The sequence below is a fragment of the Myiozetetes cayanensis genome, unplaced genomic scaffold, assembly GCF_022539395.1.
Source record: "Myiozetetes cayanensis isolate MyiCay16 unplaced genomic scaffold, myiCay2020 scf7, whole genome shotgun sequence".
Taxonomy (NCBI): Eukaryota; Metazoa; Chordata; class Aves; order Passeriformes; family Tyrannidae; genus Myiozetetes; species Myiozetetes cayanensis.
Genome location: NW_026087964.1, coordinates 46,787,059 through 46,811,747, shown reverse-complemented (window position 1 = coordinate 46,811,747; position 24,689 = coordinate 46,787,059). Strand labels below are relative to the sequence as shown.

The 24,689-nt window shown below is 40.0% G+C and overlaps 1 protein-coding gene across 2 annotated transcripts in view; it reads right to left on the bottom strand.

Annotated features, from left to right (window-relative positions):
- MANBA (mannosidase beta) overlaps positions 1–11,903 on the bottom strand; it is a 56,296-nt gene extending 44,393 nt beyond the window's left edge. For both annotated transcript variants that reach the window (XM_050338058.1, XM_050338059.1), the window contains exons 1-4: positions 11,703–11,903; positions 3,025–3,119; positions 2,437–2,542; positions 340–510 (exon numbers count right to left, since the gene is read on the bottom strand). In XM_050338058.1, coding sequence (XP_050194015.1) covers positions 340–510; positions 2,437–2,542; positions 3,025–3,119; positions 11,703–11,888 — 558 coding nt within the window. In that variant the 5' untranslated portion in view covers positions 11,889–11,903. The remainder of the gene's footprint in view (positions 1–339; positions 511–2,436; positions 2,543–3,024; positions 3,120–11,702) is intronic.
- Positions 11,904–24,689: the final 12,786 nt, after the last annotated feature.

The following is a 24,689-nucleotide window of genomic DNA, read 5'->3' as shown; positions in this document are numbered from 1 at the left end:
TCTATTGTTCGCATACACTGCTAAACCCACCCAGTGGATCAAAATGTAATGATTGCACATTTCCCAATACTATCCTGCTCTCTTAGCAGCAAGTCTCCTTACTGACTCCTTGATGAAAATAGCCTTTTTATTACTTAGATTTGAAGCCTGGCCTTCTTGTGCCTATTGTATCATCAACATGCTAGATTACAGGTTTCTAGGGGGGACAGGAGAAGGAAGCTGCAATACAAAATATGCCCTACTTATAAAGTGACAGTGCAGGTTTCAGAATACAACCAAAAGGACAGCACATGGTGCATTCCTCTTTCCAAGCCTGAAGCCAGACAAATGTGCCCCCACCTTTCTGATAAAATTGACATGGCATTCTCCTTTCTGCTCGGGTGGAGGGCAGGCCGGGGGGATGCTGTAAGCTTTGTGACACCTGCTCTGCTCTGCTGCATAGGAAACAGCCGACAAGAAACGGACTTCAACAAAATTGACCTCCTTGATCACGCTGGTGATATCAAAGCTCTAGGACAAATAACAGAACAAAATCATTACAGTGCTGACATTTATTTATGTGATTAGAAATCACTGTTACATTGGGATTTTAATACCATTCATATATTATTCAAAGGCATTTGAAGTACAGTCTTAACATGCTTCAGTTTTGAAGGAAAAGCTACTTCATAAGCTAAAAAAAACCCAAAATACACGGTAGTGTTTTAGATACAAAGAGTTGTTTCTGGGCAAACCACTTTCCTCATACCAAGCCCTCATTGCGGGCTGTAGCACTCTGCTTGCACACAGAAGTGCTTGAAGGACAAAGACAGCAAGAGAATCTTCACCTTCCTTCCTCATCCAGAACTCATATGCATCTTCAGAAAGACAACTCAAAAATCTGGTCTATACAAGAGTCCTTCCAACTCACACTGTGCTGCCAACTCATCTACTGCAAGACTGAGCTGCCTTGTCTGTGAATGCTGCAAAGCTGTATTCCATGCTACCTGCACTCTCATCCCCAAAACTTACAGACACACATTCTATGCCAGCACCAAATGAAGCATCTGGGGGCTTCCTCACTGAGTCACAAAATCCCCTTCAGTGTGGCTGGATAGAAGGAGAAATGTTCCATTTCAGAATCATCCCATGCTATCAAGACAATACGGTTCCAATGACTAATACGCATTTATTCCTCCCAGTGTTCATTTGTGACGAGCCAAGTCTTGGCAATCTCTTCTAACTTCGGGGGCAGCCCAGCTCGCATCACTTCTGTCTGCAGCACAGAGCAGAAAACTACAAATCAAATAGCACTGCCCCATTAAGAGCCTTCAGAGAGTTCTTCCTGCAGACACTGCTGCCACGTGGAACAGGTGAACAAAGCAGAAGTCTGGGTCACAGTAATCAGACTCAATTTAATGCGGCACACTCTGGCTTTACAGTGAAGGCCATTTCATGAACTGTTACAATCTGAGACAAAATGAAGTTGCAGAAATATGGACAAAATAATGCTACTTCCCAACTTTACAGAGCCTGCTAATGGCAAACATTTAGATACTCTCCAAATAGTATATAATTACAATTTTTTAACAGCTCTATGAAATTTCTTATTTCACTGATGGTACAACTAAGTCAAAGAGAAACTAAGTGGTTTGTTCTAGGTCACGCAGACCCAGGTGGCAGAATCTCTCTCTCATGTCTCAGTCCAGTGCTTCTGCAATAAAACCTGCCAGGATGGTAAATGCTGAGACAGGGAGACAACAGATTTCACTTGTCATTCAGTTATTCCACTATTATTCTTCCTTTAACTCTTAAATTTTTGATTCTTTTAAGAGAAAAGCAAGGATTGTTTCTTATGCTAGCACCAAAATAATTTTATATTTTAAAGCTATACAATTTACTCTGAATGTTTTTGCCACTCTCAAGATCATTCCATGATGAATACTCTTACACTGACATAGGCTAAGGTCAAAATGCAAGGCAATGTCATCAAAAGTGCAATATTAAAAATAAACCATGCTGTTTAAAAAACAAAAGCATGGAAACACTTTAAAAGGCTTTAAAAACACGTGCATTTTCATTGCAGTATTCACATGTAAACCATTCTAATACCAATTAGTAAGTAGATTTACAGCTAATATAACAGATTTAAGCTTACGTTTTCTTGGAGCTGGGACAGATCCCAAGAAGCAAGATATATTATTAGCTGAACTGATCCTCTTGCATGGGTCCTCTCATTTGGGACAGGACACATTCACCTCTAGATATGACGCTGTTGCTACTGAAAAGGTAAGTGCACTTCTCTTTATAACATTTATCTGATTATACAGGCAGTCTTCAGCTCAGCACTGCCTGCGTCCAAGCACCTATTTTTATCTGAATGCACTGAAAATGCTCAGAACAAAAGAGCTTTGAAGAAAAAACAGAAGCACCTTCAGAAATAAACATATTACTTACATATCTGTTAAACATGTTGTCTGTTCTCCCCACAGTGACATTGTTGAGCAGGATCTGTGCTACTGTATCTACTCCCTCGAAAACCAAATTCACTTTCTGCCACTTTCTACAGAAGATAATATATGAGTGAAAACCTGTTAGAATACCTAGAGTTAACAACATAGAGGAGACAGACAATATAAAAATGTATATCACCATTATCTTTAGCAGCATTTGCCTCAGCTACCTCCAAAAACATTTGACTCAGTTAGATCTTTAAATAGTCAAATTAAGATGACAGCTGAAGTAGCTGAAGTCTACAACACAGCATGTTCACATACACAGCAGATATCAGATGGGATGGCTTCCAATTAGCCTAAGTATTATATTTTCTCAGTTGACAATTCGTAAGTAATTTTTAGCAGTTAATTAAAAAAAAGGAAAAAACAACTTAAGTGTTCTGTAGCAACAGTTTTGCAGCTGCACATGATTGGATGATTTGTTTTATTAGATACAATAGTTTTAAGTAGATTTTGAGCCGATGGATTAATTTGCAATTCTGCATGAAGGATGGCACAGAACTATTTTAGACATATCTTTACTGCATACCTGACGTCAAAAGGAGTTTTAAATGTCCTGCTGTAAGTCCAGTTATCTAGTGAGATCCATCTGTACATCACATCATTGAATCTATAGTACGGATCCTAGAAACAGACCAACAAAAAGAAAATTACAAGACTTACTTAGTAATAGTGTTACTACATGAAAAGCATCATAATATCCATTACATGAATAATTCTCATTTCAGACAATCTGCAAATGCAAAATCCACCTTAGTTAATTAGTCCAGATAGTCCTTTTCACCTTTGAAATAATGTATGAAAGTAATGCTTTAGTAATATTTGACTTTACTTATACAGGTCAAAACCCTGTTTGCTATAATCACTTATACTCAAATTAGAGGTAGCAGGATTTGTTTTTACATAAGAAATTACTGGTTTGGAAATTAACCAATAAATCAAGATAGCTTGTGACTTAATGAGAGGAACAGAAACATGATCACAGTCATAATGGTGGAGAAAGTAAGACTAATAGGATTTTAATAGGCAAAGAAACAGCATTTTAGGCCTCTAGGGACAGCAGTGAAAAATGTCTAGTTTAAAATAACTACAAATACTCCAGTTGTTTCTTGTCAACTAGTCTTGCTGTGGTGAGGCTAAATGAAATTGTTATATTTGAAGGGACGGAGAAAGGGAAGAAGGAGAAGCAATACAATTTTGGTTTTGGTATAAAACTAAATGACTACTTTTGAGAACAGTACTACATTTACACCAAATGTGCTCTGTTCCCTTGAATGACACTTCCCAGGAGGAATAAAAGGAATAGTTGGTCTAATAGTTGGTCCTCGACCTTTTAGGCTTCATGCTGTATTTATTACCTCATGGTGGGTCACGACATCCCTCACCGTGGTCGAAGGAATCAGTTACGAGGACCTGACAACCCACGGCCTTGCACCTCGTACAAAGGCAGCAGAAAGGTACAGACACATCCCGTGTCAGAGCGCAGGTATCCGGGTCAGCGACTGACAGCTCAGTTCAACCCTCTGCAGCAGCTGCACAGCTGAACTGCTTTCCCAAAACAAAGACCAGTCTCTTCTGGACTACATGACTCAAACCCAGCTGAGAGGGCAGCTGCATTAAGGTTTGCTTTGATATGAGTGTTCCACAGTACCAACACAGTTTAACTACCTGCCCTGAATATTCAAATTCACACTGAAGAAAATCTGCCTTGCTGAAGCTAAATTTTTCTCCGCATTTCAGGAATCAGTATAGATAGCCATGACACTTTGGATTTGAAATCTTCTGAGAACAATTGTTTCATACCTCTTATTTGTTCTACAATTAACAGGGCAAGGTTCTGTAATATAAGCACAAAGCATAGCAGAGCACAATTGTAACATCTAAGTCACTGTCCTCAGCAGCACAGTCCCCTCTGAAGTCCTACAGCAATACATCATTCCTTGGGCCCATCCAGAGGGAAAATTTTCATCTTGCCTCTACATGCAATGCTCTATCAATCAAATTTCTTACTACAAGGAAAGAGTCAAAATGGAAAGGTCTTATCACTTCAGTAAAACTGTGAACTCTGTACTGATAACATGGGGTATTCTCTAGAAGTTGACATCATGTTCTTACTGGAACAATTACTGAATTTAAAGATATTCATACCATTACTTTTATATGCAAAACGTATTGGGGAATAATCTCAGACTTTTATTAAGATGCAAAATTTAAGGCTAACAAGTGCACAGTAAAATGCAAAATTTATGCTCATAAAAGAAACCCCATTGAGATCATCATATTCAGACAACAAAAGGCAAGCAACAAATGTCACAGACCATGAAAAGCCAACATATGTACTTTAAAAGCATATTTTTAACAACTGGCTTGCTTTAACATTATATATTACCTTATATACATACATTGTATTTAACATTATACACTATTTTATTTCAGGTTTGTAAAAATGCTTTGAAAATTGTGCATGTTAAATTTCAATCACTGCCTTTGTATGTGTGAAATCTTTAACAAAAGGCCTAAGATGCAAGTTGTAAATGCACTACCAACAGCAGACTGTAAAGCCATTTGGTTAATGGTCAAACAATCTACATCAGTCCCTCCACAAAGATGCATCAAAGAAACCTGCACCATCTCTCCCACACACACAGATATCTGAGATGTTAATGAAGAAAGTCCTGCCTTCTGGAAAACACAAAATCTGGTCCTCGAGCAGCAAAGAGAAATGTCAGAACATTTCATCAGAGGCAGAAATCATCCTCGAATGGGCTCTTACAGGAGTTTACAAACAGAGCGGCTTGTTTAAATATCAGAGTGTACTGCAGATTCTTTTTCATGAAGAAGCTTTCTTCTTTACTATCTAAAGCCTTCAACCATCAAGAAATGCACTGACTGCTAAAATATGTTATAGAAGGTGCTAATTAGCCCTTCTGAGTACTGTTTCTTACTCACAGGCATCCACCCTTTTGGACTGAAAACTCATGGTTCTGTGTACCTCTACATAAAACTTAACAGCTTTATGATACCATTGCTGCATAACCAGTAAAACAGCTTATATATCACACAGCAAAGCTCTTACAAGCTGATACTGGTTAGTCATTTTTGGCATGACAAATGCTTCTTGCTGTAAAGTCAGTCATGTGGCAATGTTCAAGCAATGCTTTTAAGACAATCCTCAAGGTTCAGGAGAAACACATGACCACAACAAAGTCTTCTAAGAAAGCAAAACTACTTTTCCAATAGACTTGTGAGATTATTGACTTTTTCATTATTAAATACAACTGTTCCAAGTCCTGTGGAAGTCAAATTGTTTGGATTTTTCTGAAACAGAATTTAATTTCACTTTAAAATAGCTCACGTCAAAATTAAAGGTTTATTGCAGAGAAGTGCATGAAAAAAAGAGACAAATTTAAAACACTTAAAGGCACTGACAGAATTTGAAAGATGGTAGGAAATAGACTGCGATCTATTAAATATACTTCACATTCAATAGCTCAACAGCTCAGTGTGTTCCTGGAAGCAAGTCACAGAGGGGTGGAGTCAACTACAGCTATTTTTAGATCCCACCAAACATGTCAGCCTTGCATTTTCCTGCTCCCTGCAATTTGGGAAAGAAATCTGAACCGTTCAAGCTGCCTGCCTGTTTGTTCTTTGCCCCCAGCTTCCGTGCTGTAAGCAAGCAGCAAATCACCTGCTAAGATGAGGTAAAAAGCCCTGCTACAGATCATCAAAAGGAAGCAATTTCCAGGTCGAATAACAGGACATCAGCAGGACTTCAAAAGCACTGGCAGCGCTAGAATGAAGGCACTGCCAAGTGCCTAGATGGAAGCTTCTCCTTACAATGATTTTAAGGGGATATTTGAAAGCTACAGTGGCATAAGCTGAGAGCTTCTCCTGTTAAGCAGGAAATGGATGAGACACGAACACGCAGAATTAAGGTTCCAAGCCCCAGTGAGTGAGCAGTGCCAGGCACATCCTGGCCTGGGGAAGGGCCATTTCCAAGCCCCCACGAACCAGGAGTTTCAGGGAGCATTACACAAACACCTGAATGACACCAGACAGAGTCAGCTGTATCTAGGCAGAAAAACTGTGTGTAATAAAATGAAATATAATAAAGAGAACAAAAAAGAGATTCCTTTGCCTTATCCTGCTTTTGACATGGTCTAATTTGAAGTCACCTTTCATGCTCTTCTCTCGTAAATTAACTCTGCTGATAAATTAACTTTTCTCTCATAAATAAACTCTGTAGATACACCATAAGAAAATCCTCATGGTGTAACAATTTACCAAAATAAAACTTGCGAGTGATGTTTCCTGATTTATAGTTTCATGATTCTGCTGTTGCCGACTTCAGACTGGAAGCTAAATAGCTCAGATACCTATATCCATGCACTCCTTGCAAGCGATAGCAGTCAGGACATTTATACAATTTTCAGCAAGCCCAGTTTCACATATTTACAGCTTGAAGTCAAGGTGAACTAACATTAGTGATGAATGGATCGTATTCTTGGAACATGAGTTTTGGAAGTTCATCCTGAAGTAATTAATTTTCAGTAGTTACTCTCAGAAAGCAGTAAACTGAATGTCACTGTCAATGTTCAAAACGTGTTATAGCTGAACACAAGGCCAAACACCACTAATATTATTTGAATACTTCACTGTATTTAACAGACCACTACAATTTTTATCTGCTTTAACATCGCAAGCTTAAACTGACTTGAAAGAAAAACTTAAGTACCATTTAATATTTATCCTAAGTTTCACTAAAGCTTTTGAACACTCCTCATAAGTTCCCACAGTTCAGCAGAGTACCTATATTTCAATGAAAAATAAAATATTAATCAACTGTTTCATCAATGAGTGCCATTTAACCTGACAGAACCATATAATACCCCATAGAATTGTTACCTGACTTGCCTTGAAAAATCTAAGTTATAATGAAGTATCAGTAAATACACAACAGCATATTTTATAAAAATGTAGAACAAGCTACAGAAATTATACACTCCTTTCCAGAAATGCAGAACTATCAGCTGAGATACATAAATTTCTGTGTCTTCTAATATTTTAATATCCGAGTATGACCAAGACCTCTGTAACCTTCTGTGTCAAGTGCATGCCCTTGTTGCCTATAGGGGCAGAAAATGCAGTGTTATCCAGCCCCTATATCAGCATCACAGTTGCAGACCCCTCATAATAGTTCCTTACAAATCAAAGTGACAGCTAATAACACAAAACAGCCTTATATATGAATGCAGTGGCTGGCAGATAAGGAAATAATACTCACATTCATCAGAACTGAAACTTTACAGGAGCTACCTGTCAGCAAGAAATGGTATCATGCAGAACTTGGACAGTACATGGCAGAGAATGCCTCCTTCTAGCACACAGATTTAATGTGCAAGTTACCTGTGGATACACAACGCTTACCAGAACTGTGCCTGAAAGAAAATACTACACTGACAGTGGTTTAAAGCAAAATCTTCAGACAAAATGCTTTTTGGGCAGATCTGTTTCCAGAGCTGCAGGATTACCTGTAGGTTTGCTGCAAGTTTGTAAAATGTGTGCACTCATAGTCAAGCTTTGCACTAACTTTATTCAAGTGACTACTACATCCTTTATGTGCAATTCTCATGTTTGTTTGGTTTTTAATTTTACATGTAAATAGTACCAACAGCTACAGAATCCTGGTGAAATTCTATTGAAAGTACCAAGCCAAACACACAGTCTGATGCTATCTCCTGCTTTAATCATAGTTAATCCAGCATTTGAAGTACGTTGGTTGAACACAGAAGAAAACAATACTTTGGTGGGAAACTCAAAAGTATCTTCCCCAAGCGCATTTTCTAAGATAGGAGCATTTGGTGCATTCAGAAAGACGTCTTCATCCAATGTATATTTTATGAGCCAGAGTAAAGATATCTCTAGAACAAATGCTAAGAGGATCCAGAGAGATGAGTAATAAACCCTCCGTGTCAGAGAGATGTTTTTCAATTCAAGTGTATGGCCTGCACAGCAGATTAAAGTAAGGCTACAGACACGCAATCAGCTACAGCATCCCTGTGCAAAAACAGTTTGTGCATCGACCTAAATTTGAAATGAACCACATAATGATAAATAAATTGCTTGCAGCCTAGTCTTGCAACTTAAGCCACGTTTTGCAGGCTTAATATCCAGCAGCTTTACCCTTGCTGCCCTCCTTCCCCTCATTTTTGAGATGCCCACTAAGCTACATTGCTGGAGTAGGCCCTCACAAATTTTGCTTTAAATTTCTCTTTTGGATGCTACCTCATTAAAAATCCCACGGACACAGAAGTAAAGGACGCAGTGCTATTTGCCATTTGCAAGTCACACAGAAAAACAGCACACAGATTTCACTAGGTCACTGAACATATGGGTCCTGCTATCCAGAATCATGTTGTTCCCACTAGCTTTATTCTCCTATTTCCTGGTACAGCTTTTCACACCAATCTTCAGTTTTGATTACAAGCAGAAAGCTTTTGGGTTGCTGGTCTAGTGACATCTTCCATACAAGGAATAAAAATCCTGCATTCTGTGGTGAAGAGCAAAAGGAGTAAATGAAAAAAATACTCAAGACCAAAACTTTTGTATTTAGACACCTGTAATTAAACTCCTAATTCTACCCTTGATAAAACCACAAAATGGGCTGATTTCCAGAGATAATAAACTCTGAAGAAATGGATCAGTGCTCTATGCCTCTAAAATTAAGGCAGTGTGCATGCTTTGGTATGATTAGGAATACGATTTTAATCAGCTGCATTTGAAAACCTTTGGTCATATTCATCACTGTAATAAAGAAACCTCAGGACAAACAGCTGGGTCTCCCTTTGCAGCATGAAGCCACAACCTGCAGCAAGAAACGATGTCACAGGCTCCCTCCAGACACGCCCAGGTTTGTTGCTTTACAGAATGCTACAACTATGGTGGCAGGGATTGAGTACATTTAAGATCTGCGATAGATTTCAAATCTGCTAAGGTTGCTCCTGTGTTTTGGGATGGTCTACATTCTGTCTTTTAAACAAACACAAGTGATTTTAAAACAATTTAGTTATCCTGGTGCAAATATTTGTGTGAACGCTTTTTTCTGTAAACTGCACAAGAATGGGTTTAAACTGACCTTGGGTTACCTGTACACACCTATACATAGAAACAAGTTAGCTCATTCTGAGCACAAAACTAGCCAGACACCAGCTGCCTCCAGCCCAGAGGTCAAGCAACCACACCAGAGAAGTATTTTGGTTAACTCAGTGCCTCGTCTGAGCCTACTAACATCACCAATTTAGCAACAGATTCCAGTCCACAGCAGGTTCATACCTGGCCATACCAGCACATGTTTGGAGCAAGTTCTTACTTGTATTCATGTAAACATGTCCTAAGTGACCACAACCATCATCTATTTAATTGGCCAAGCATCCACCTATCTATTAACAAGATCCGTGCTGCTGGTCAGCCGGTACTGACTAAGCTTTCATGCCTCTGTGCAGGCTTGGGATTCTGCACAGGGACATGAGAGTTCATGATCACAGCCTCATTTCCAAATATACTGCCACTCAAAATGACTCAAACTACAAGTCAGTTTACAGCAATGCAGCTAAATTAGCAATCACTTCTTCTTGCTTTGTAAGTGTGTTTAATGTGAGTAGTTAAATGTGAGTCTTTAATTACGTCATTATCTTGCCAGCGTGAGTCAGTGTCAGTGCATTGGTCACAGTTTCTCCCGGATGATTACTCACACTTCTTATAGCAACACCTCCCAGCACACCCAAATATCCCAGGTAAAGTTCAGTGCACCTTGCCCACTTTTGTGTTGGACAGACTGGCACAGTTCCCTTCACTGTCCCTCCACGCACAGCCTACCTGACCACTGCACATTTGAAAACTTTAGAAAAACCCTTAATTGTGTATGTCCAAGGCATCATGTCACTTAGCACACAGATATTGAAGCAACAGACCGTCATGGCTTCTTAGTGTATTTATTTTTCCAATGTTGACTATTTCTTTTATCTGGCAATGACACTCTTCGAAATCTATTATTAGTACTGGGATTCCCAACCTACGCCAACACAGAATAGTGCTAAAATTATCCTGCCCAAAGTTGCGTCACTTTCTCCTTTTACCTCTCTAACTTTAGTCAGAGCAAAGTAGTGTAATAACCTGAAGGATAAGTCAAGGAAAATACAAAAAGCATGCATCCAGAATGTAAACATATGCTGCACAAGAACTGCAACACTGGGCCCACAGTAAAGGGAAGGATAATATGATGTACTCAGATAACATATGACAGTACTTTACATTTTCTAGTATAGAACTGTATTTATCAGTTTTACAGATGAATTTTTTAACTTCACTATATTTTATTTCTTTTCCTTGTTCCAGGTACATGTCTCACTTTCCACATTTCCTTTCAAAAAGGCATCTCATTTCAAAAATGACCCAGTTAGTGCCATGTTTCTTGTCAGGTCTGAGTCACAAGCACCTTATGCTGCTATCAGGGTACTTTGCTACCTATTTAGAACTGCAGTTTTGATAATTTGTCCAGGAAAGTGGTCGCTATGTTTTCATAAATCTAAAAACTAAAGAGACAGGCGTAAACTGAAGCAGAAAAGTTTCCCTTAGGGAGTAAGGGAATACACAATCTCAGCTGTTCTGATATGCTCTGCAAGTATTAAAAGGGGTTTTTAATGGGCTAAACCGCCTGAAATCCCTAAACTTCTCACATCTACAAGTCAAACTTTAGCAGGGTGGGTTTAGCTTTTCATTCTGTTGAGGTAACATTGTAGGTAAACACGACTTACATGCTGTGAGGATACTGCAGGTATCTGGAGTCAGCACCTTTGGTTCCGTGCCAAAACCACAGAACCTCACAAACTGCAAAGTACACGCTTCCATTTCTATCCCTGGTCCCGTCTGGGACTGAGGACGCTGCAGCCACAGAACCCCTTTGCCACGGGCGGAGCCAAGAGACGAAGCTGCACCAGCAACGCCGACAGACCCTGCAGTGGCTGCGGCAGCTCCCGGGACAGAGCCGTGGCTGGGCAATGGGGGGTGAGGCGGGTGGGGGTGGCGAGGCCGTCGCCTCTAATCGTGCTTCTGGAGACCTCCTCACACGGGGCAATGGGCTTTGCCCTGCGAGGCCGGCTGCCCAACGGCGGGCCCGGCAGCGCTCCTGGGGCGCCGGCAGAACCGTACCTGGATGAGGCCGCGGCGGAGCAGCGCGGTGTGGACGCAGCCCGGCACCTCGGCTCGGAGCGACACCGAGCCGTTCCCGCTGCGCAGCCACCAGCTCCCCCGCAGGCTGCGCCCCTCCGGGACGCCCGCGGCCGCCGCCAGCGGCACGGCCAGCGCCGCCAGCACCAGCAGCGCCGCGGAGCCCATGGCCGCGCCCGCCCGCCCCTCGCACGGCCGGCGCGGCCGCCGGGAGCGGAGAGCTGGGGCGGCGCCGGCGAGGGAGGAAGGAAGGAGTGAAGGACGGCGCTGCTGAGGCCGAGCGGGCGGGCGCGGCTGCGCGCGGGTCTCCGGGCAGCATCAGCGGCCCGACCGCCGGCGGCTGAGGGGACGGGGCTGGAGCGGCGGCGGGCGCTGGCACGGAGCCCTCCTGCCCACGCACGTCGCAGAAAGTGCGGGGTTTTATTTGTTTGTTTTTGTTATTGTTTTTTTGTTTGTTATTTTGGGGGGTTGGGTTTTTTTTTGTTTGTTTCCTTTTTTTTTGTTCCCTCCCATGGAGGAAGCTCTTATCTCTATGATAATAGGAGCCGTGATGCGCCGTTACGAATCCCTCAGAAGGGAAGGGAAAACGGCAGCGAGGTGGGACGGAACGAGGAAGAAAGGCTGTGAAGTGACAGCCCCGCAGCGGGCTCTCTCGATATTGGCTCCCTCGAGCCACGAGGTTTTTTTTATACGGCCTCAGACTTCCCACCTCCTGTTTCCCATAAAATTACAGCGGCGTCTAAACCCGTAAAAAAAACGTCACGAACATCTCGAAGCAGCGTGGTTTCCCGTAAAGCAGTGCTGGCGCTGTTGCTGCGTATTTTGTTCAGAAAAAAAAAAAAAAATTGTGCGTTCATCTGCAAAGGGACAGAACAGTGAGCTTCGAACAACCTAAGTACGGTTTCCAAATCACACTGCAGCTTTCCTGTATGCCCTCACTAGTTTAATACCTTCATTCACAGCTCAAAATCAGGAATTGAACAAGTTTTTAAATGGCTCGATGGAAGGAGTGGATGACAATCGGTGGCCTGAGCTCCTCTTGAGGTGTAACACCAGCCCTACTTGATGCTCTGCCCCGTCTGAGCCATCAGAGGGGCCCAGCTCACCTCCCTGAACTGGGGATGTTACCCACCATGGCACAGCCCTCCTCCCCAGCCAAAGCTGTACAGCACGTACAGAACAGATGTGCAATATACTGAGTTTCATTTTACAATACAGAAAAGCAAAAGAGTGACACACAAAAGAGCCCACACCTTCAGGAGGTTGTGACAGCACAAAACAGGGGAGCATCCAAGAACTTGATTTCTAGACTTGATTTCACGTCTGCGTGCTGAGCTGTGAGCACATTACAAAGCAGTGGGTTTGCTTTTATTTAGGTATGAACGGTTTTATTCCCCTCACACAGCTCAGTATGAAACTTAAAATGCTCATTTCAGCAGCCATGGTTACAATTTTGAGATGAGATTGAAATGGTGAGGGTTTTATAGTTTAGACTATTTCTTTTTGAGAGGGGGTTTAGTTTGGGTTGGTTGGGTTTTTTGGTGTTTTGTTTTGTTTGTTTGTTTGTTGTTGTTTTTTTTTTTGGCAGTGTGGTTTCTTGTTTATTCTTAAAGCATAGTTGATTAAATTAATGTTCCATCTGGATTCATGAAGTTTTTAGTTCATTTATGAACCAGGTCAGAATCCTGGTCAAGAAAATAATATACTGTGTTGGAATACACTTAAGTGAGAAGGTGAAATATGCTTAAAAAACCAGAAAACCATGCAAGTTCCTTTAAAGAAGTAATGATACCATTGGTGTCACTTATCATCCTGTTATTACATGACTTTTTTCCTTTAATGAATGACTCAGGTCACTGTGCATACAAGGAAAGCAAATTACTGACTATATATAGGTGCCTACATGTGATTCTGTGTAGAAATGCAACAGCATTCAAAGAAACCCCAGTTAACTGCAGGACTTTATTCAGTTTTGCCATTTCTCTCCTCATGTTTCTTCTTGTCTGTATTTATAGACTGTAAACTTAGAGGAGGAAATAATACATAGAGCACCTTGGGATATTAAAGAGTTAGTTACTTTAACAACATACATACAGCTTGTACACCAAATTACACAAGAATAAAGCGTGACTGACACAAAAGCATGCTGCTGCTCCTGGTATGCAGCACAGAGTGCAAGAGTGAACTGCAGAACTCAGGGATACCAGAGTTTTGTTTTTGCTCCTGGCTTTCACACACCTAATTCAGCATACCATAAGAATCTACCCTAGATTTGTCTTTAGGGCATGACTGAACATGGTCAACGTACCTTTTTTGATACAAATCCTTTTGAGCTGACAACCCTTCATTTCAATACAACATAAAAATGCTAGTCCTTCCATTTATCTACCATATGAAGAAAAAGTACACAATATAACCCCAGGTGGTTTTTTTCACCTGTGAGAGCACAGGGAGGGGCACAGTTCTGAGAAATATTCTCTTTGGTCCTAAGAGAAAAAAGTAGCTGACCTTTTCTTCTCTTAAAAATTTCTGCTACCGATTTCAAAAAGGGATAGATGGGACCCATACTGTTCAGCAGCAGAAGTCTGTGCAGAAATGCAGCTGTTAGTTACCATGTGTGTATTTTTAAGGCTGAGTAACCCACATTCAATATATTGACTAACTGAAAGGCAGGTTCCGTTTCAGTTCAACTCCCAGACATCTTTTAGTGAGATTTAGAGAGAATTAAGTTTCAATGCTACCAAAGAACAACTGCAAGTTGGCTTTTTTCTTTTTTTAATATTTTTTTCAGCAAGTCATGTGATAGCTTCCCAGTAAGAAGGAAACTGCATTTCAAGATGATTACTGTACTTCCGTGTTTTCTTTGCCATTTATTCTTTCTGCTGAAGACTGAGTGGAGCAACACACACACACACACAAAAACCTCAACCTAAAAACAATGCTGTAATTAAGTATTCCGAGAACATGCTGTTTCCTTGTTCAAGGCTTATAATTAAGTTAAATCATGTTTCATTTTCATGTCCCAGTTTTAGGGTTTGTTTTTTGTTTGAGAGTATTTTTAAACAAATGACATTTTTGCTGTTTAAAGATATGAGAGCTTTAAAGGCTGTGGTTTTATTTTTTAAAATCTTAAGACACAAAGCAAGATCTTTTGCATGCTTTTTTACTGTGTACCATATTAACATTCTTTTCTAAAATGCCACAAATTTAGGTTACTACTATTCTTACTTTGCAATACTGCAAGCAGACATTCTTATCAACTAAGACGAAAAGCTGAAGGCAAACCCATGCCTTTGGTTCTATCAGAATAAATTCAGAGCAGTTCCGTTGAAGCTGCCCGAATTCTGCCATGTTAATCCAAAAGTCCTTTGTTTCCAATTGCCTATGCAATCTCTATCATCACAACAGGCTACCGCTGTTTTCTCTTTCACATTCATGTTCAATGAGTTCACGCAAAGGTTTTAAACCAACAGGTTCTCACAGATTTCGGTGCGGTACTTCAAGATATTACTGCCCCCACCTGTCCACCCTGTACTATTCTTCTCCTGAAGGTAAACACCTCTGAAGCAAAAAAAGGACTTGTATTCACACCAGTCTGCATCAGGGCAGGTTATATCTTTTGGGAGTTGAGCACTGCTGAGGATACCAACACCACTGACCATTTGTCAAAGATGCAAACCAACTAAAGGACCGTCTATCTACTTTGTGGAACTTCGTCTAGGTGCAGAAGTATCAGTGCAGATGTGTTGGATAAGTACTGGTGTAAAACTGGACTGGTGTTTGTATGACTGTAAATACCTTCAGGCAGCACAGCGTACCCATATGAAAGCCCCACAGCTCCTCAAAATAACACCTGACCTCTGTTTCCTGCCTGCCTCTGCAGAACAGAACTGCTGTGCAAAATAGTTACTCCCTGGGCTGGGGTAAAGGCCATACGGTGCAGGGGGCTCTCCAGCTATGGATTTGTAAAGGACATTATTGTGTATTTATCTTGAATCCCACCCAAAATGATGTTAAAAATAAAATAAGGAAATAAGATTGCATTTAGAGGAGGATGGTATTCCTACAGCACTAAAAGAGAATGTTTTACTAGGTTATCATGAGCAAAATACAAAGTGACAATCTAAGTAGTAGGCCTGAAGTTTCTTTCATAATTCTGGTAAAGTCAGTAGGTCATTGCAAGGGGATTTCCTTAGCAAACAAAATTACTCAATGCTAGCAATCACAAGTAATTAAAAACAAGTATCTGGAAGGGAAGCTACTGCTGCAGGCAAATGCTATAATGGAAGGGAAAACCCAAAATATACATAATAATAATTTTAAAACTGCATAAGCAGGAAGACAGGTGATACCTTGAATATAACCTTACATTTCATCAGGTATGCTGGGCCAAAAGCTTGTATTCCATATCTCTACATAACACCTTGCTTTGAGATGAGCTCAAAACACAGGATTTAGGTTTCAGGTCACCACTTTCTATAGCACAGACAGAAAAAGCGTAAGGATCTTTAAAACCAGCATGGCCAGATTTCTAAAGACAGGTCCTTTAGAAGGTGGAATTCCCACAGCTTTTATTCTCTTCATGTTATAAACAATTTTGGAACAAACCTAATCCATTTATAAGATTACATAACACTGGCCATTGTCATTTAGCCTTTGTTTCATAGCAGCAAAGTCACTGTCTGAAGACCAGGTATGGTAATGTCCAAGCTCCCCGTCAGCTCTCATTAAAACTTGCCTAAAACATATTGAGAATCAAAGCCAATTCTCTGGGACTTACAGGAAATCAGTAGCACATATGAGGACACTCTGAAACAGCTTGCTTAGCCTTTCTTAAAGATCTAAAGCTAGACAGTCGTCTGTCTGCAATGTACAACCACAATACAATGTACCAAAAAAGTCTCGTCCCAAAAAGCCTAAAATTAAATCCCTCAAAACGTGGGTATTGCAGGTAACAAACACTTTCTCCCATGATGGAAGTTTGAGAGGCTCACTGGGCCTGCATCCTTGGCACTTTACCAGCTGAGTGCAGGACACACCAAACAGAGCAAACTAAATATGAAACATACTGTTTTAATGAATGTTTTCTGTGCAGGTGACTATTAGGAGAATCTCAACATAGGTTTATAGCTGATAAATTGGATTATTAAATTTAAGTGGATTTGGAGTTGAAACAGCTGGGAGCTACATTTCTTTTTCTAACTCAGGTGACTCCAGGCAAACCACTGGGGCAGGTTAGGACCTCTGTTTCTTAGACCTTCAGTGGGGGTAATGCACCTGGCTTCAGCACCAGGACAAACTCTGTCCATTCATTTCTGCAGAAGTGACTCAAATGCAAGCACCAGGGAATATTCAAAATTAAAACTGTAGGCACTTGAGAGAGACCTGTCGAAAGATTAATGATTATTTCATGACCTGTAAGAATTTCCAGACTTCTTAATCAATGAAGTCCCCACTGAATTGACTCAAGCCCCACTCATGCAACAGCATAAGCCAAGAGCCTGTCTATGTACAAAAAAATATTGCCTTGTCCAGTGTGAATGATTCCAGTGCAAATCCCTTATGTAACAGAACCACATCCTCATGCAGTCCTGGAGACCATATGCCACATCACTCACTGCACTGGTACAAATGTCTCAGGAGTAAGTGTTACAGGAATTGACTCATTCACATTCACAAAAGAGACATTTTTTAATACAGGCTCTATTTTTTTCCCCCAATTTACTTAGTACATAAACAGCACTAAAAATACTACCTTATACATACACCCATCTGTAAAAATAATAAGAAAAAGCATTACGTGCTTGATTCTCACTGCAACAAAAAGGAAAAGATGACTGCAGTATACAAAGAGTACTAGAAGGATCATAGAATATCTCAAATTGGAAAGGACCTATAAGGATCATCAAAAGTCCAACTCCCTGCTCCTTGCAGGACTAAATAAAACTAAACCCTATGACTAAGAGTGTCATCCAGATGCTCTTTGAACTCTGACAGGCTTGTTGTTCTAAATCACTTCCCTGGGGAGCCTATTCCAGTGGCTGACCATGCTCTCAGTGAAGAACCTTTTCCTAATGTCCAGCTTCCCTGATGCACCTTCATTCCATTTCCTCATGTCCTCTCATACTGACTTCTTAGGGATTTGAACCTTCATCTCTTCGGTTGTTGGTGAAGGACAGAGAGTGGCTACGTTAAGATACTACTTACACTCGTTTTGTTTATGGCTAAATTCTCAGCCCACTGGGTCCAAATAATCTGGTGCTCAAATTAGTGCCTACATCTTTGATTACTGCTACAAGTGTCACAATTCCATGGAAGAAGTCTCTTTTTTTCTCACCACTAGGACTGTAGATAAGCACAAAGGCAACAGCTGCCTGTAAGAAAGGTTCTAAAGGTTCTAAAAACCACAAGAGATCACTGCCTGGAATCCTCCAAAATTGTTACAGCAAAATCTTCAGCTAGTCTAAACTGCTATAGATCTAGTGAAAGGGAAAACACTTTATTTAAACTTTCATATAAAACACTCAGCATACATTTTGATGTCTATAGAACATTTAAAAAAAGTGCCACAATATTTAAAGTTTTAATTAGTGAGTTGAAGAGTGAACAGCCACCTAATTTTTTGGCAATTTTTTTGTACTAGCAGAACAAACAGCATTCAGCAAACCACCATTTCCAAAGATGGCTTTCTCTTAAAAGGGTTTCTTCATCACAGGAAGCTGTCATGACTCCAGAATGTTATTAAGCACTTACAGAGTTCAAGATGCAGAATCATCTTGAGTACTTATCTGTCAATAAAGGTTCTATTATGTTGATTCTCTCAGCATTTTTTGAATACAGTTTATCAAGAGTGGTCTTATTGACAAATACAGTTTTAAAGGCCTGGAACTATGCCCTGAGGAATTTCAATCACAACAAAAAGATACTTCAAACTAAGAAAATATTTTAGGCAATTCAGTCTAATGAAGTGCTTCAACATGCCTAGCAAGTTGACAAGTAACTTGCTATTCCACAGTATTCACTTTGGAGTCCTCCATACTTGGTCCCAGACATGAAGGTTTACTTGGAGAACAGAAGGGTACAACAAAGCTTCTTCTGCCACCTCCTGCTCTGACAGCTAGCAGTGGACAGCTTAAAGGCCCTGCACGACTGGGAAGAGTCACTCATTGTTTAGGGAACATCTTGGTGGTGATTTGAACTTGGAGGTTTTTCAAGACCTCTTTTGTTGTGTTCTTATTACCAAGGATGCTGATCCGCTGTTTATCCTTTCAGCTTCCCGTAAATGACCCATAATCTTGTAACCACCAACTATGATTACTGCTACTTCCTCCTAGCAGAACTCTTCTAGAAGAGCTTATCAGTCTGCTGCAGCTGGCTCAGAAGGTACAGCTGGTTGCCCTCTCCTCTGTCCACACCCTAAATTATTCATGATGTATGTGTCAGCATATGCTTCACGGTAACTTCTCTTTTAAAACTCAGTGAGACTTAAAACATTGTGTCCTTCCCTTTCACTCTTTGTCTCTGCATATCTGCACTCTAGATTTCTAATACTAATATATGGCAGTTGTTTTGCCTATACTAACCTAACCTAAAAACTTAAGTTTCTTAACCCGTGTTTTTTCACTATTTTTACAAGATTTCTTCCCAATTAGAATGACTGCAGCAACTGACAGAGTAAAAAAATTATTTTATGTTACCCCTTCCCCTTTTCTTCCTACTTTGCACCTCAAGAGGCATCACTTGCCCTAGCAATTGTATTAAATGCTGGCTTATAAACTGGAAGCACTCAAAGAGCCCCCAGGCACTGCCTAGCTAAATTACATGAAAGACATTCCCCATCAGCTCAGGGAAGGCAGCAAAGAGAAGCCCTATCTAGCAGGGCAGGTGCATGTGGCAAAAAAAAAGTGTTCAGGTCTCAAAAGGGTGGAGACAAATATTGTAGGGTGGCTGTGGGAAGGAAAACAAGGTTAGGAGGGCTGATTGTTCAACTATAACCTATTTCTGTATTGTGTCTCCAGCCCTGGGAACCAGAGATGATCTAGCTTCAGATAAACAGCAAATGGCAACTTCTCTTTTCATCTTCCTTTTTTTCTCCCCTCCCACCTCCCGTAAAGCACAGCATAATGCATGTGTAGATAGAAAGATGCCACATCAGTCACTCTAAAAAAAAAGGTGGCTGTTTTCAAGTGAAGTTTTACATCCAAAAGTTTTAAGGTAACTGGTCAATGTTTTTACACAAACCTGTTTTTCAAGTTTCCATTCTGAAAAGCTGGAATGTTTCTCTCCATCAGGCTTATCAGTATTGGAAAGAATATTATGTGCAAAAATATGTTTCAGGATTGCCTACATTTTCTTAGACCTTGAGTTTTCTTGTATCATTTATGGTTAATCCAAACAGAATACTTTATTTACTTCTTTCCCAGTTTATAAATAAATAGTCAAGACTATGAAAATTCACATCCTTTGCCCCAAAACAGTAATTCCGAGTGTGAAGCACAGCCCATACGAAGTAGCAGAGGAAAAAAGCCAGGTAAGTAGCAGCCATCTACCTACCTCCTCTCTAATTCCATTGCCTGCGATGGTGTGATGATACGCTGAAGTGCTGCTTTAAATTAATCTGGGATGGATTCTCAGGAAACATAAATCACTACGTAAACAAGACTTAAGCGATGCAACATGAAATACAACTCAAACTGTAAAAACATTAAGAGCAGTTAGTACAATCAGTAAAATCAGGGGGTCACCATTCATTCACACAAGAAAGTTTTACCTCTTACACTGCTTAGACTCACGAACTGCACTTGTCCTCTGACGCCTCATTACTGAGCTTAAACCAGACAGATATGCTTAAGAGGTGCAATACTTTAAGGGACTTTTCACAGACACGGAGACTGAACACCATCCAGTCCCAATACTAAATTCAATTCTCCAGCCAGCGCTAATCCATTCTATAAAAACATCAGTGCCATGTTCCAAAAGTTTTGTTCTCAACTAAGTTTGTTACCTGAGAATTCCTACAATCACTATCAGTGATACTTTCCTCAATGCACTTTGAGTACAGACACAAAATCTAGCATTTTGTAAAGACATCTGGACCTCATACTCCAATAAGAACATTCCAAACCTTGCAAGAGGAAAAAGAATAATGGTTATATTGAATAGTACCTTCAGTTACTAAGAAAGTTGTGAATTAATTAAGTTTTCAGCATTCACTGTCAGAGCAGGATTAATACCATGACAAGTAATCTGTAAACCTTGTTTAAGCAAGAGTATCCTTCCCTAAATAATTAACAGCTTCACAGTGAGCAGTGGTCTTTGCCAGAGATGACACATCTTCACTATTTATTTTAAAAATTTGCTAGGAGGAAGGGGTTATAGACTCACATTAAGTTCAGTACATAAGGTTGCAAACTGCAGTTCCTCACTTAGAGGTCAAGAGGATCAGAGTTGCATGTTCAGCAGAAAGTTGCAGAGCATTCCCCAAAAAACCCAACACCCCACAAAACAAAACTGAAACCAACTCAACCAAACAAAAACCCCAGGAGTCATGGCTAAATGTAGTTTATTTTTCGACTTGCATCAAATACTGTGAGATAAGAAGTGCTGAGGCTTACCTGGCCAGAGGGGAAAAATAATGAGAGGATTGATTTATAAACAAGCACAGACTTTTCTATTCCTCAGAAGAGATGAAACTACCATATTCAGTATCTACCAGTGTTTTCTAAGACAAGAACATCACCAGTTAGGCAGCTCTTCAAAACAAAGGAAACAATTTGTGCATTCCCTCTAATGAAACAAGACACCGCATCTGAGAGGCTAAACTTGAGTCAGCATTTCCATCCCAGATGAAGGTAAAGGCATTTCCAAATTCTGTCTCCACAACCACAATATACCAAAGCAGCTGGAGCAATGCCAGCTGCCCAGCTAGCATTCCTGCCACGGGGACAAAGTTGCATCACCATCTTCTGAGCAACTGATCATACTCTGCACATGTTAAGTTGGCGATGGGACAACGTACAGTTAATATGAAGATCAATGAAGTTAAGGCAAAAGCCAGAATGATCTAGATTTGCAAAACGTAACAGCTCAAGTATTTGTAGCTCCTGAAGGGGAACCAATCTCAACAGCAGCCATTTAAAGAGAGCAGCCTACTCTCCCAGAGTACAACCCCAGATCAAAAATTGGTATTAAAAGCTATTGAAAACCAACATTTTCTGACCAACACTGTATGTCTGATGCTTTCTCGTGTCACAAATGAAAAACTTTCACTGTCTGAATGAGATACTGAAATCTCACCATTTCCAATGCATTTAAAAAAAAAAAAAAAAAGGAAAAAAATAAGCAAAAAAGCACAGTTTTGGGCAAACAAGGCTGTTTACCAGAGAAATTTTCAAGTATTACTTTACGCAGAGCTGTCCTATCAAAGTCACTGTTTCACTTCTGGCACCTATCACTGCAAAGATTATGCTTATCACCTCTTCTAACCTAACGAGGCAAGACAGCTGCTCTAGAAACAGCTACAGCTGCTACTGCTGCTTACCTGCAAGCTACCGAACTCTCTCTCCCACAACTGACTGACATTAAACAAAACCCTGCAGTACAAAAAAACCCCCAAACAAACAAAAAATATACAATACCCCCCCCCCCAAAAAAAAAAAAAAAAAAAAGAAGAAGAAGAAAAGCTGACTACTTTGAACTACCTCTGCAGAAGACTTGACTGTTTCCCTCTAAATGCACTGGAGACCAAAGTTACTGAAGAATTTACTGCTGCATTAAGTGAGAACAGTAAGTCAGTTTAGGGGTTCCAGCCAAACAATCACAAACACCAACTTAGGAACTTTTCTGTACACACCTGCAAGAGCTCATCTGTCTACTCTCTGAACTGCTATTCAGGCTAACCTAGACACTAAAATTACCATTTATCAGCTATCTTATTCTAGATTATTTTGAAACCAGCTAGTTTTACACTAGACTGCATGAATTGACAGCAGCACATTTTCGCTTTACAATAATGCAGACAGCCTATCTTTACCTTCCACAGCTTCTCTTTACATCACAAGTTTACCCAGTTTTGTTTCCCGTGTTAGTATGCTTTCTCTGTATTGTTGCCAACATATCTTAAGCCCTCAACCTTATACTGAAAATATTTCAGCCATAATTCCAATATGCAACAATTGCCTATCAGGATCTGAATTAACAGTTCTTCAATTTCTGCCCATTTTATATTTATATTGAAGGCACTGGGATAAATAATATCCATTCAATGACACTAAGAACCAGACAGCATAAAGCAAATTAATCCCATGACTAGCATTTTGGTTTTAGGTTTGAAGGAATTAACAGTCTGTGTTCTATTAAAATAACCTTTCTACATTAGGATCCTTTATTGATCATGGATCAGTATGATCTCATTTCATTGTTCTATTGCTAATTTTTTAAATAACAGAGATGGTTGTTTTAGCCTCATTTTCATATATAAAACTACACACAAATCAGGGAAAACAGACTGACTTTGAAATGTTTTGGACAGCTATAAACACAGCAAGAAATCTTCAGCTGATTTCCAACTATGCTTTTAAGTTTTATGAGGGACCTGTGGACAGAAGATTTCTTGTGCATCACTAGCCATGCAATGGACCTATGGCATCTGCTGCAGATGATAATGCCTGTTAAAATACTTATTTTTTATAGCAGTGAAGGATTTGAAATAAAATGGCTAGGGAGAACAGTTGAGGGGAGGCTGCAGAGAAGAACAGAATTTAAAAGTGTTCTTTAGAACATTTCTGGCTGGGAATGTTTAAACCCACAAGTTATCTGTTAATTAGCACAGATTCCTTTTTGCTTAAGCAACTATCTGATCTGACAGGACCAGTATTGTATGTTTGCACAACTATCTAACTGTCTCTTAATCATCTGCAAGACTGTAGTTCCGTGCCTCCCACAGCAATCAAAGCTTGCTGTTGTGGTCTGCTTAAAGCCAGACTTCTCAGAGAAAGTTAGCATTTATCTTTATAGAAAAACTATGGCACAGCGCAACTGAGTAGCGTGTTTCCACTCACATATCCAAAAATGTGCATATACTCGTTTTTTTCAACCAACACAGAATATAATGTGTGCTTTGGGAGACAGAGAAAACAACTAACCAATACTACAGATCAGTTCTTCCTCTATTATGAAAAGACTTTTTTGCTTAAAATCAGTTTTTCAAGTGAAATTTGAATAAACGGACTGCAGTCATGTTGTTAAACTGAAACCCCAATTAAACATAGCAGTAAACCTTTAAATAAATTACTCCAGAAAGAACACTCTTATTTCCTTTCCCTGTTATATGTGTAAGTGCTGTGGCCTGAAACTTTGTTCTAAATACTCTCAAATGAAAGCCATTAAAAAAAAAAAAAAAAAAAGCTATTTTGTTTAATCCAAGTCTTTTAGGATGGAGCTGACCCCTGTGTTCTGAAGCTATTATGGCATTTATCATCCTGGAATAAACCTTTTAGTTCCATAGTAGTCAAGATCCACGATGTACTTTGGAGACTGAATGTGGTTTTGAGTAGGTAGATTACTCATTGAGGTCATTGCTAATAAAGTTTTTGTTTTGTATAGGTCTTAGAATTCTTCATCACTACCTTACTGGCTCCTGATTATCAGCTCCTCCCCTTGCCCCCTGCTGAAGAGCAAGCCCAAGTGTAACTTGTGCAGGAAGTCTGCATGAGATACTACTGAGACTGCTCCAAGGACAAAACACCTGTCATTTCCCACATCACAGAGAGACTTTAAATCTCAGCATGACCTTCAGCATGTATATATAACATCTATAATTCACCCTCCTTTCATCAACGTACACTCTAATTACAGAAAATTACCAGTGAGGGTCAATGACAGATGCAAAAAAGAAACATGCAGTGGTCCAAACAAGATTTCCATCTTTCATGTAAAATTTTATCACCTTCTCCTTCCCTGACCCTCCAT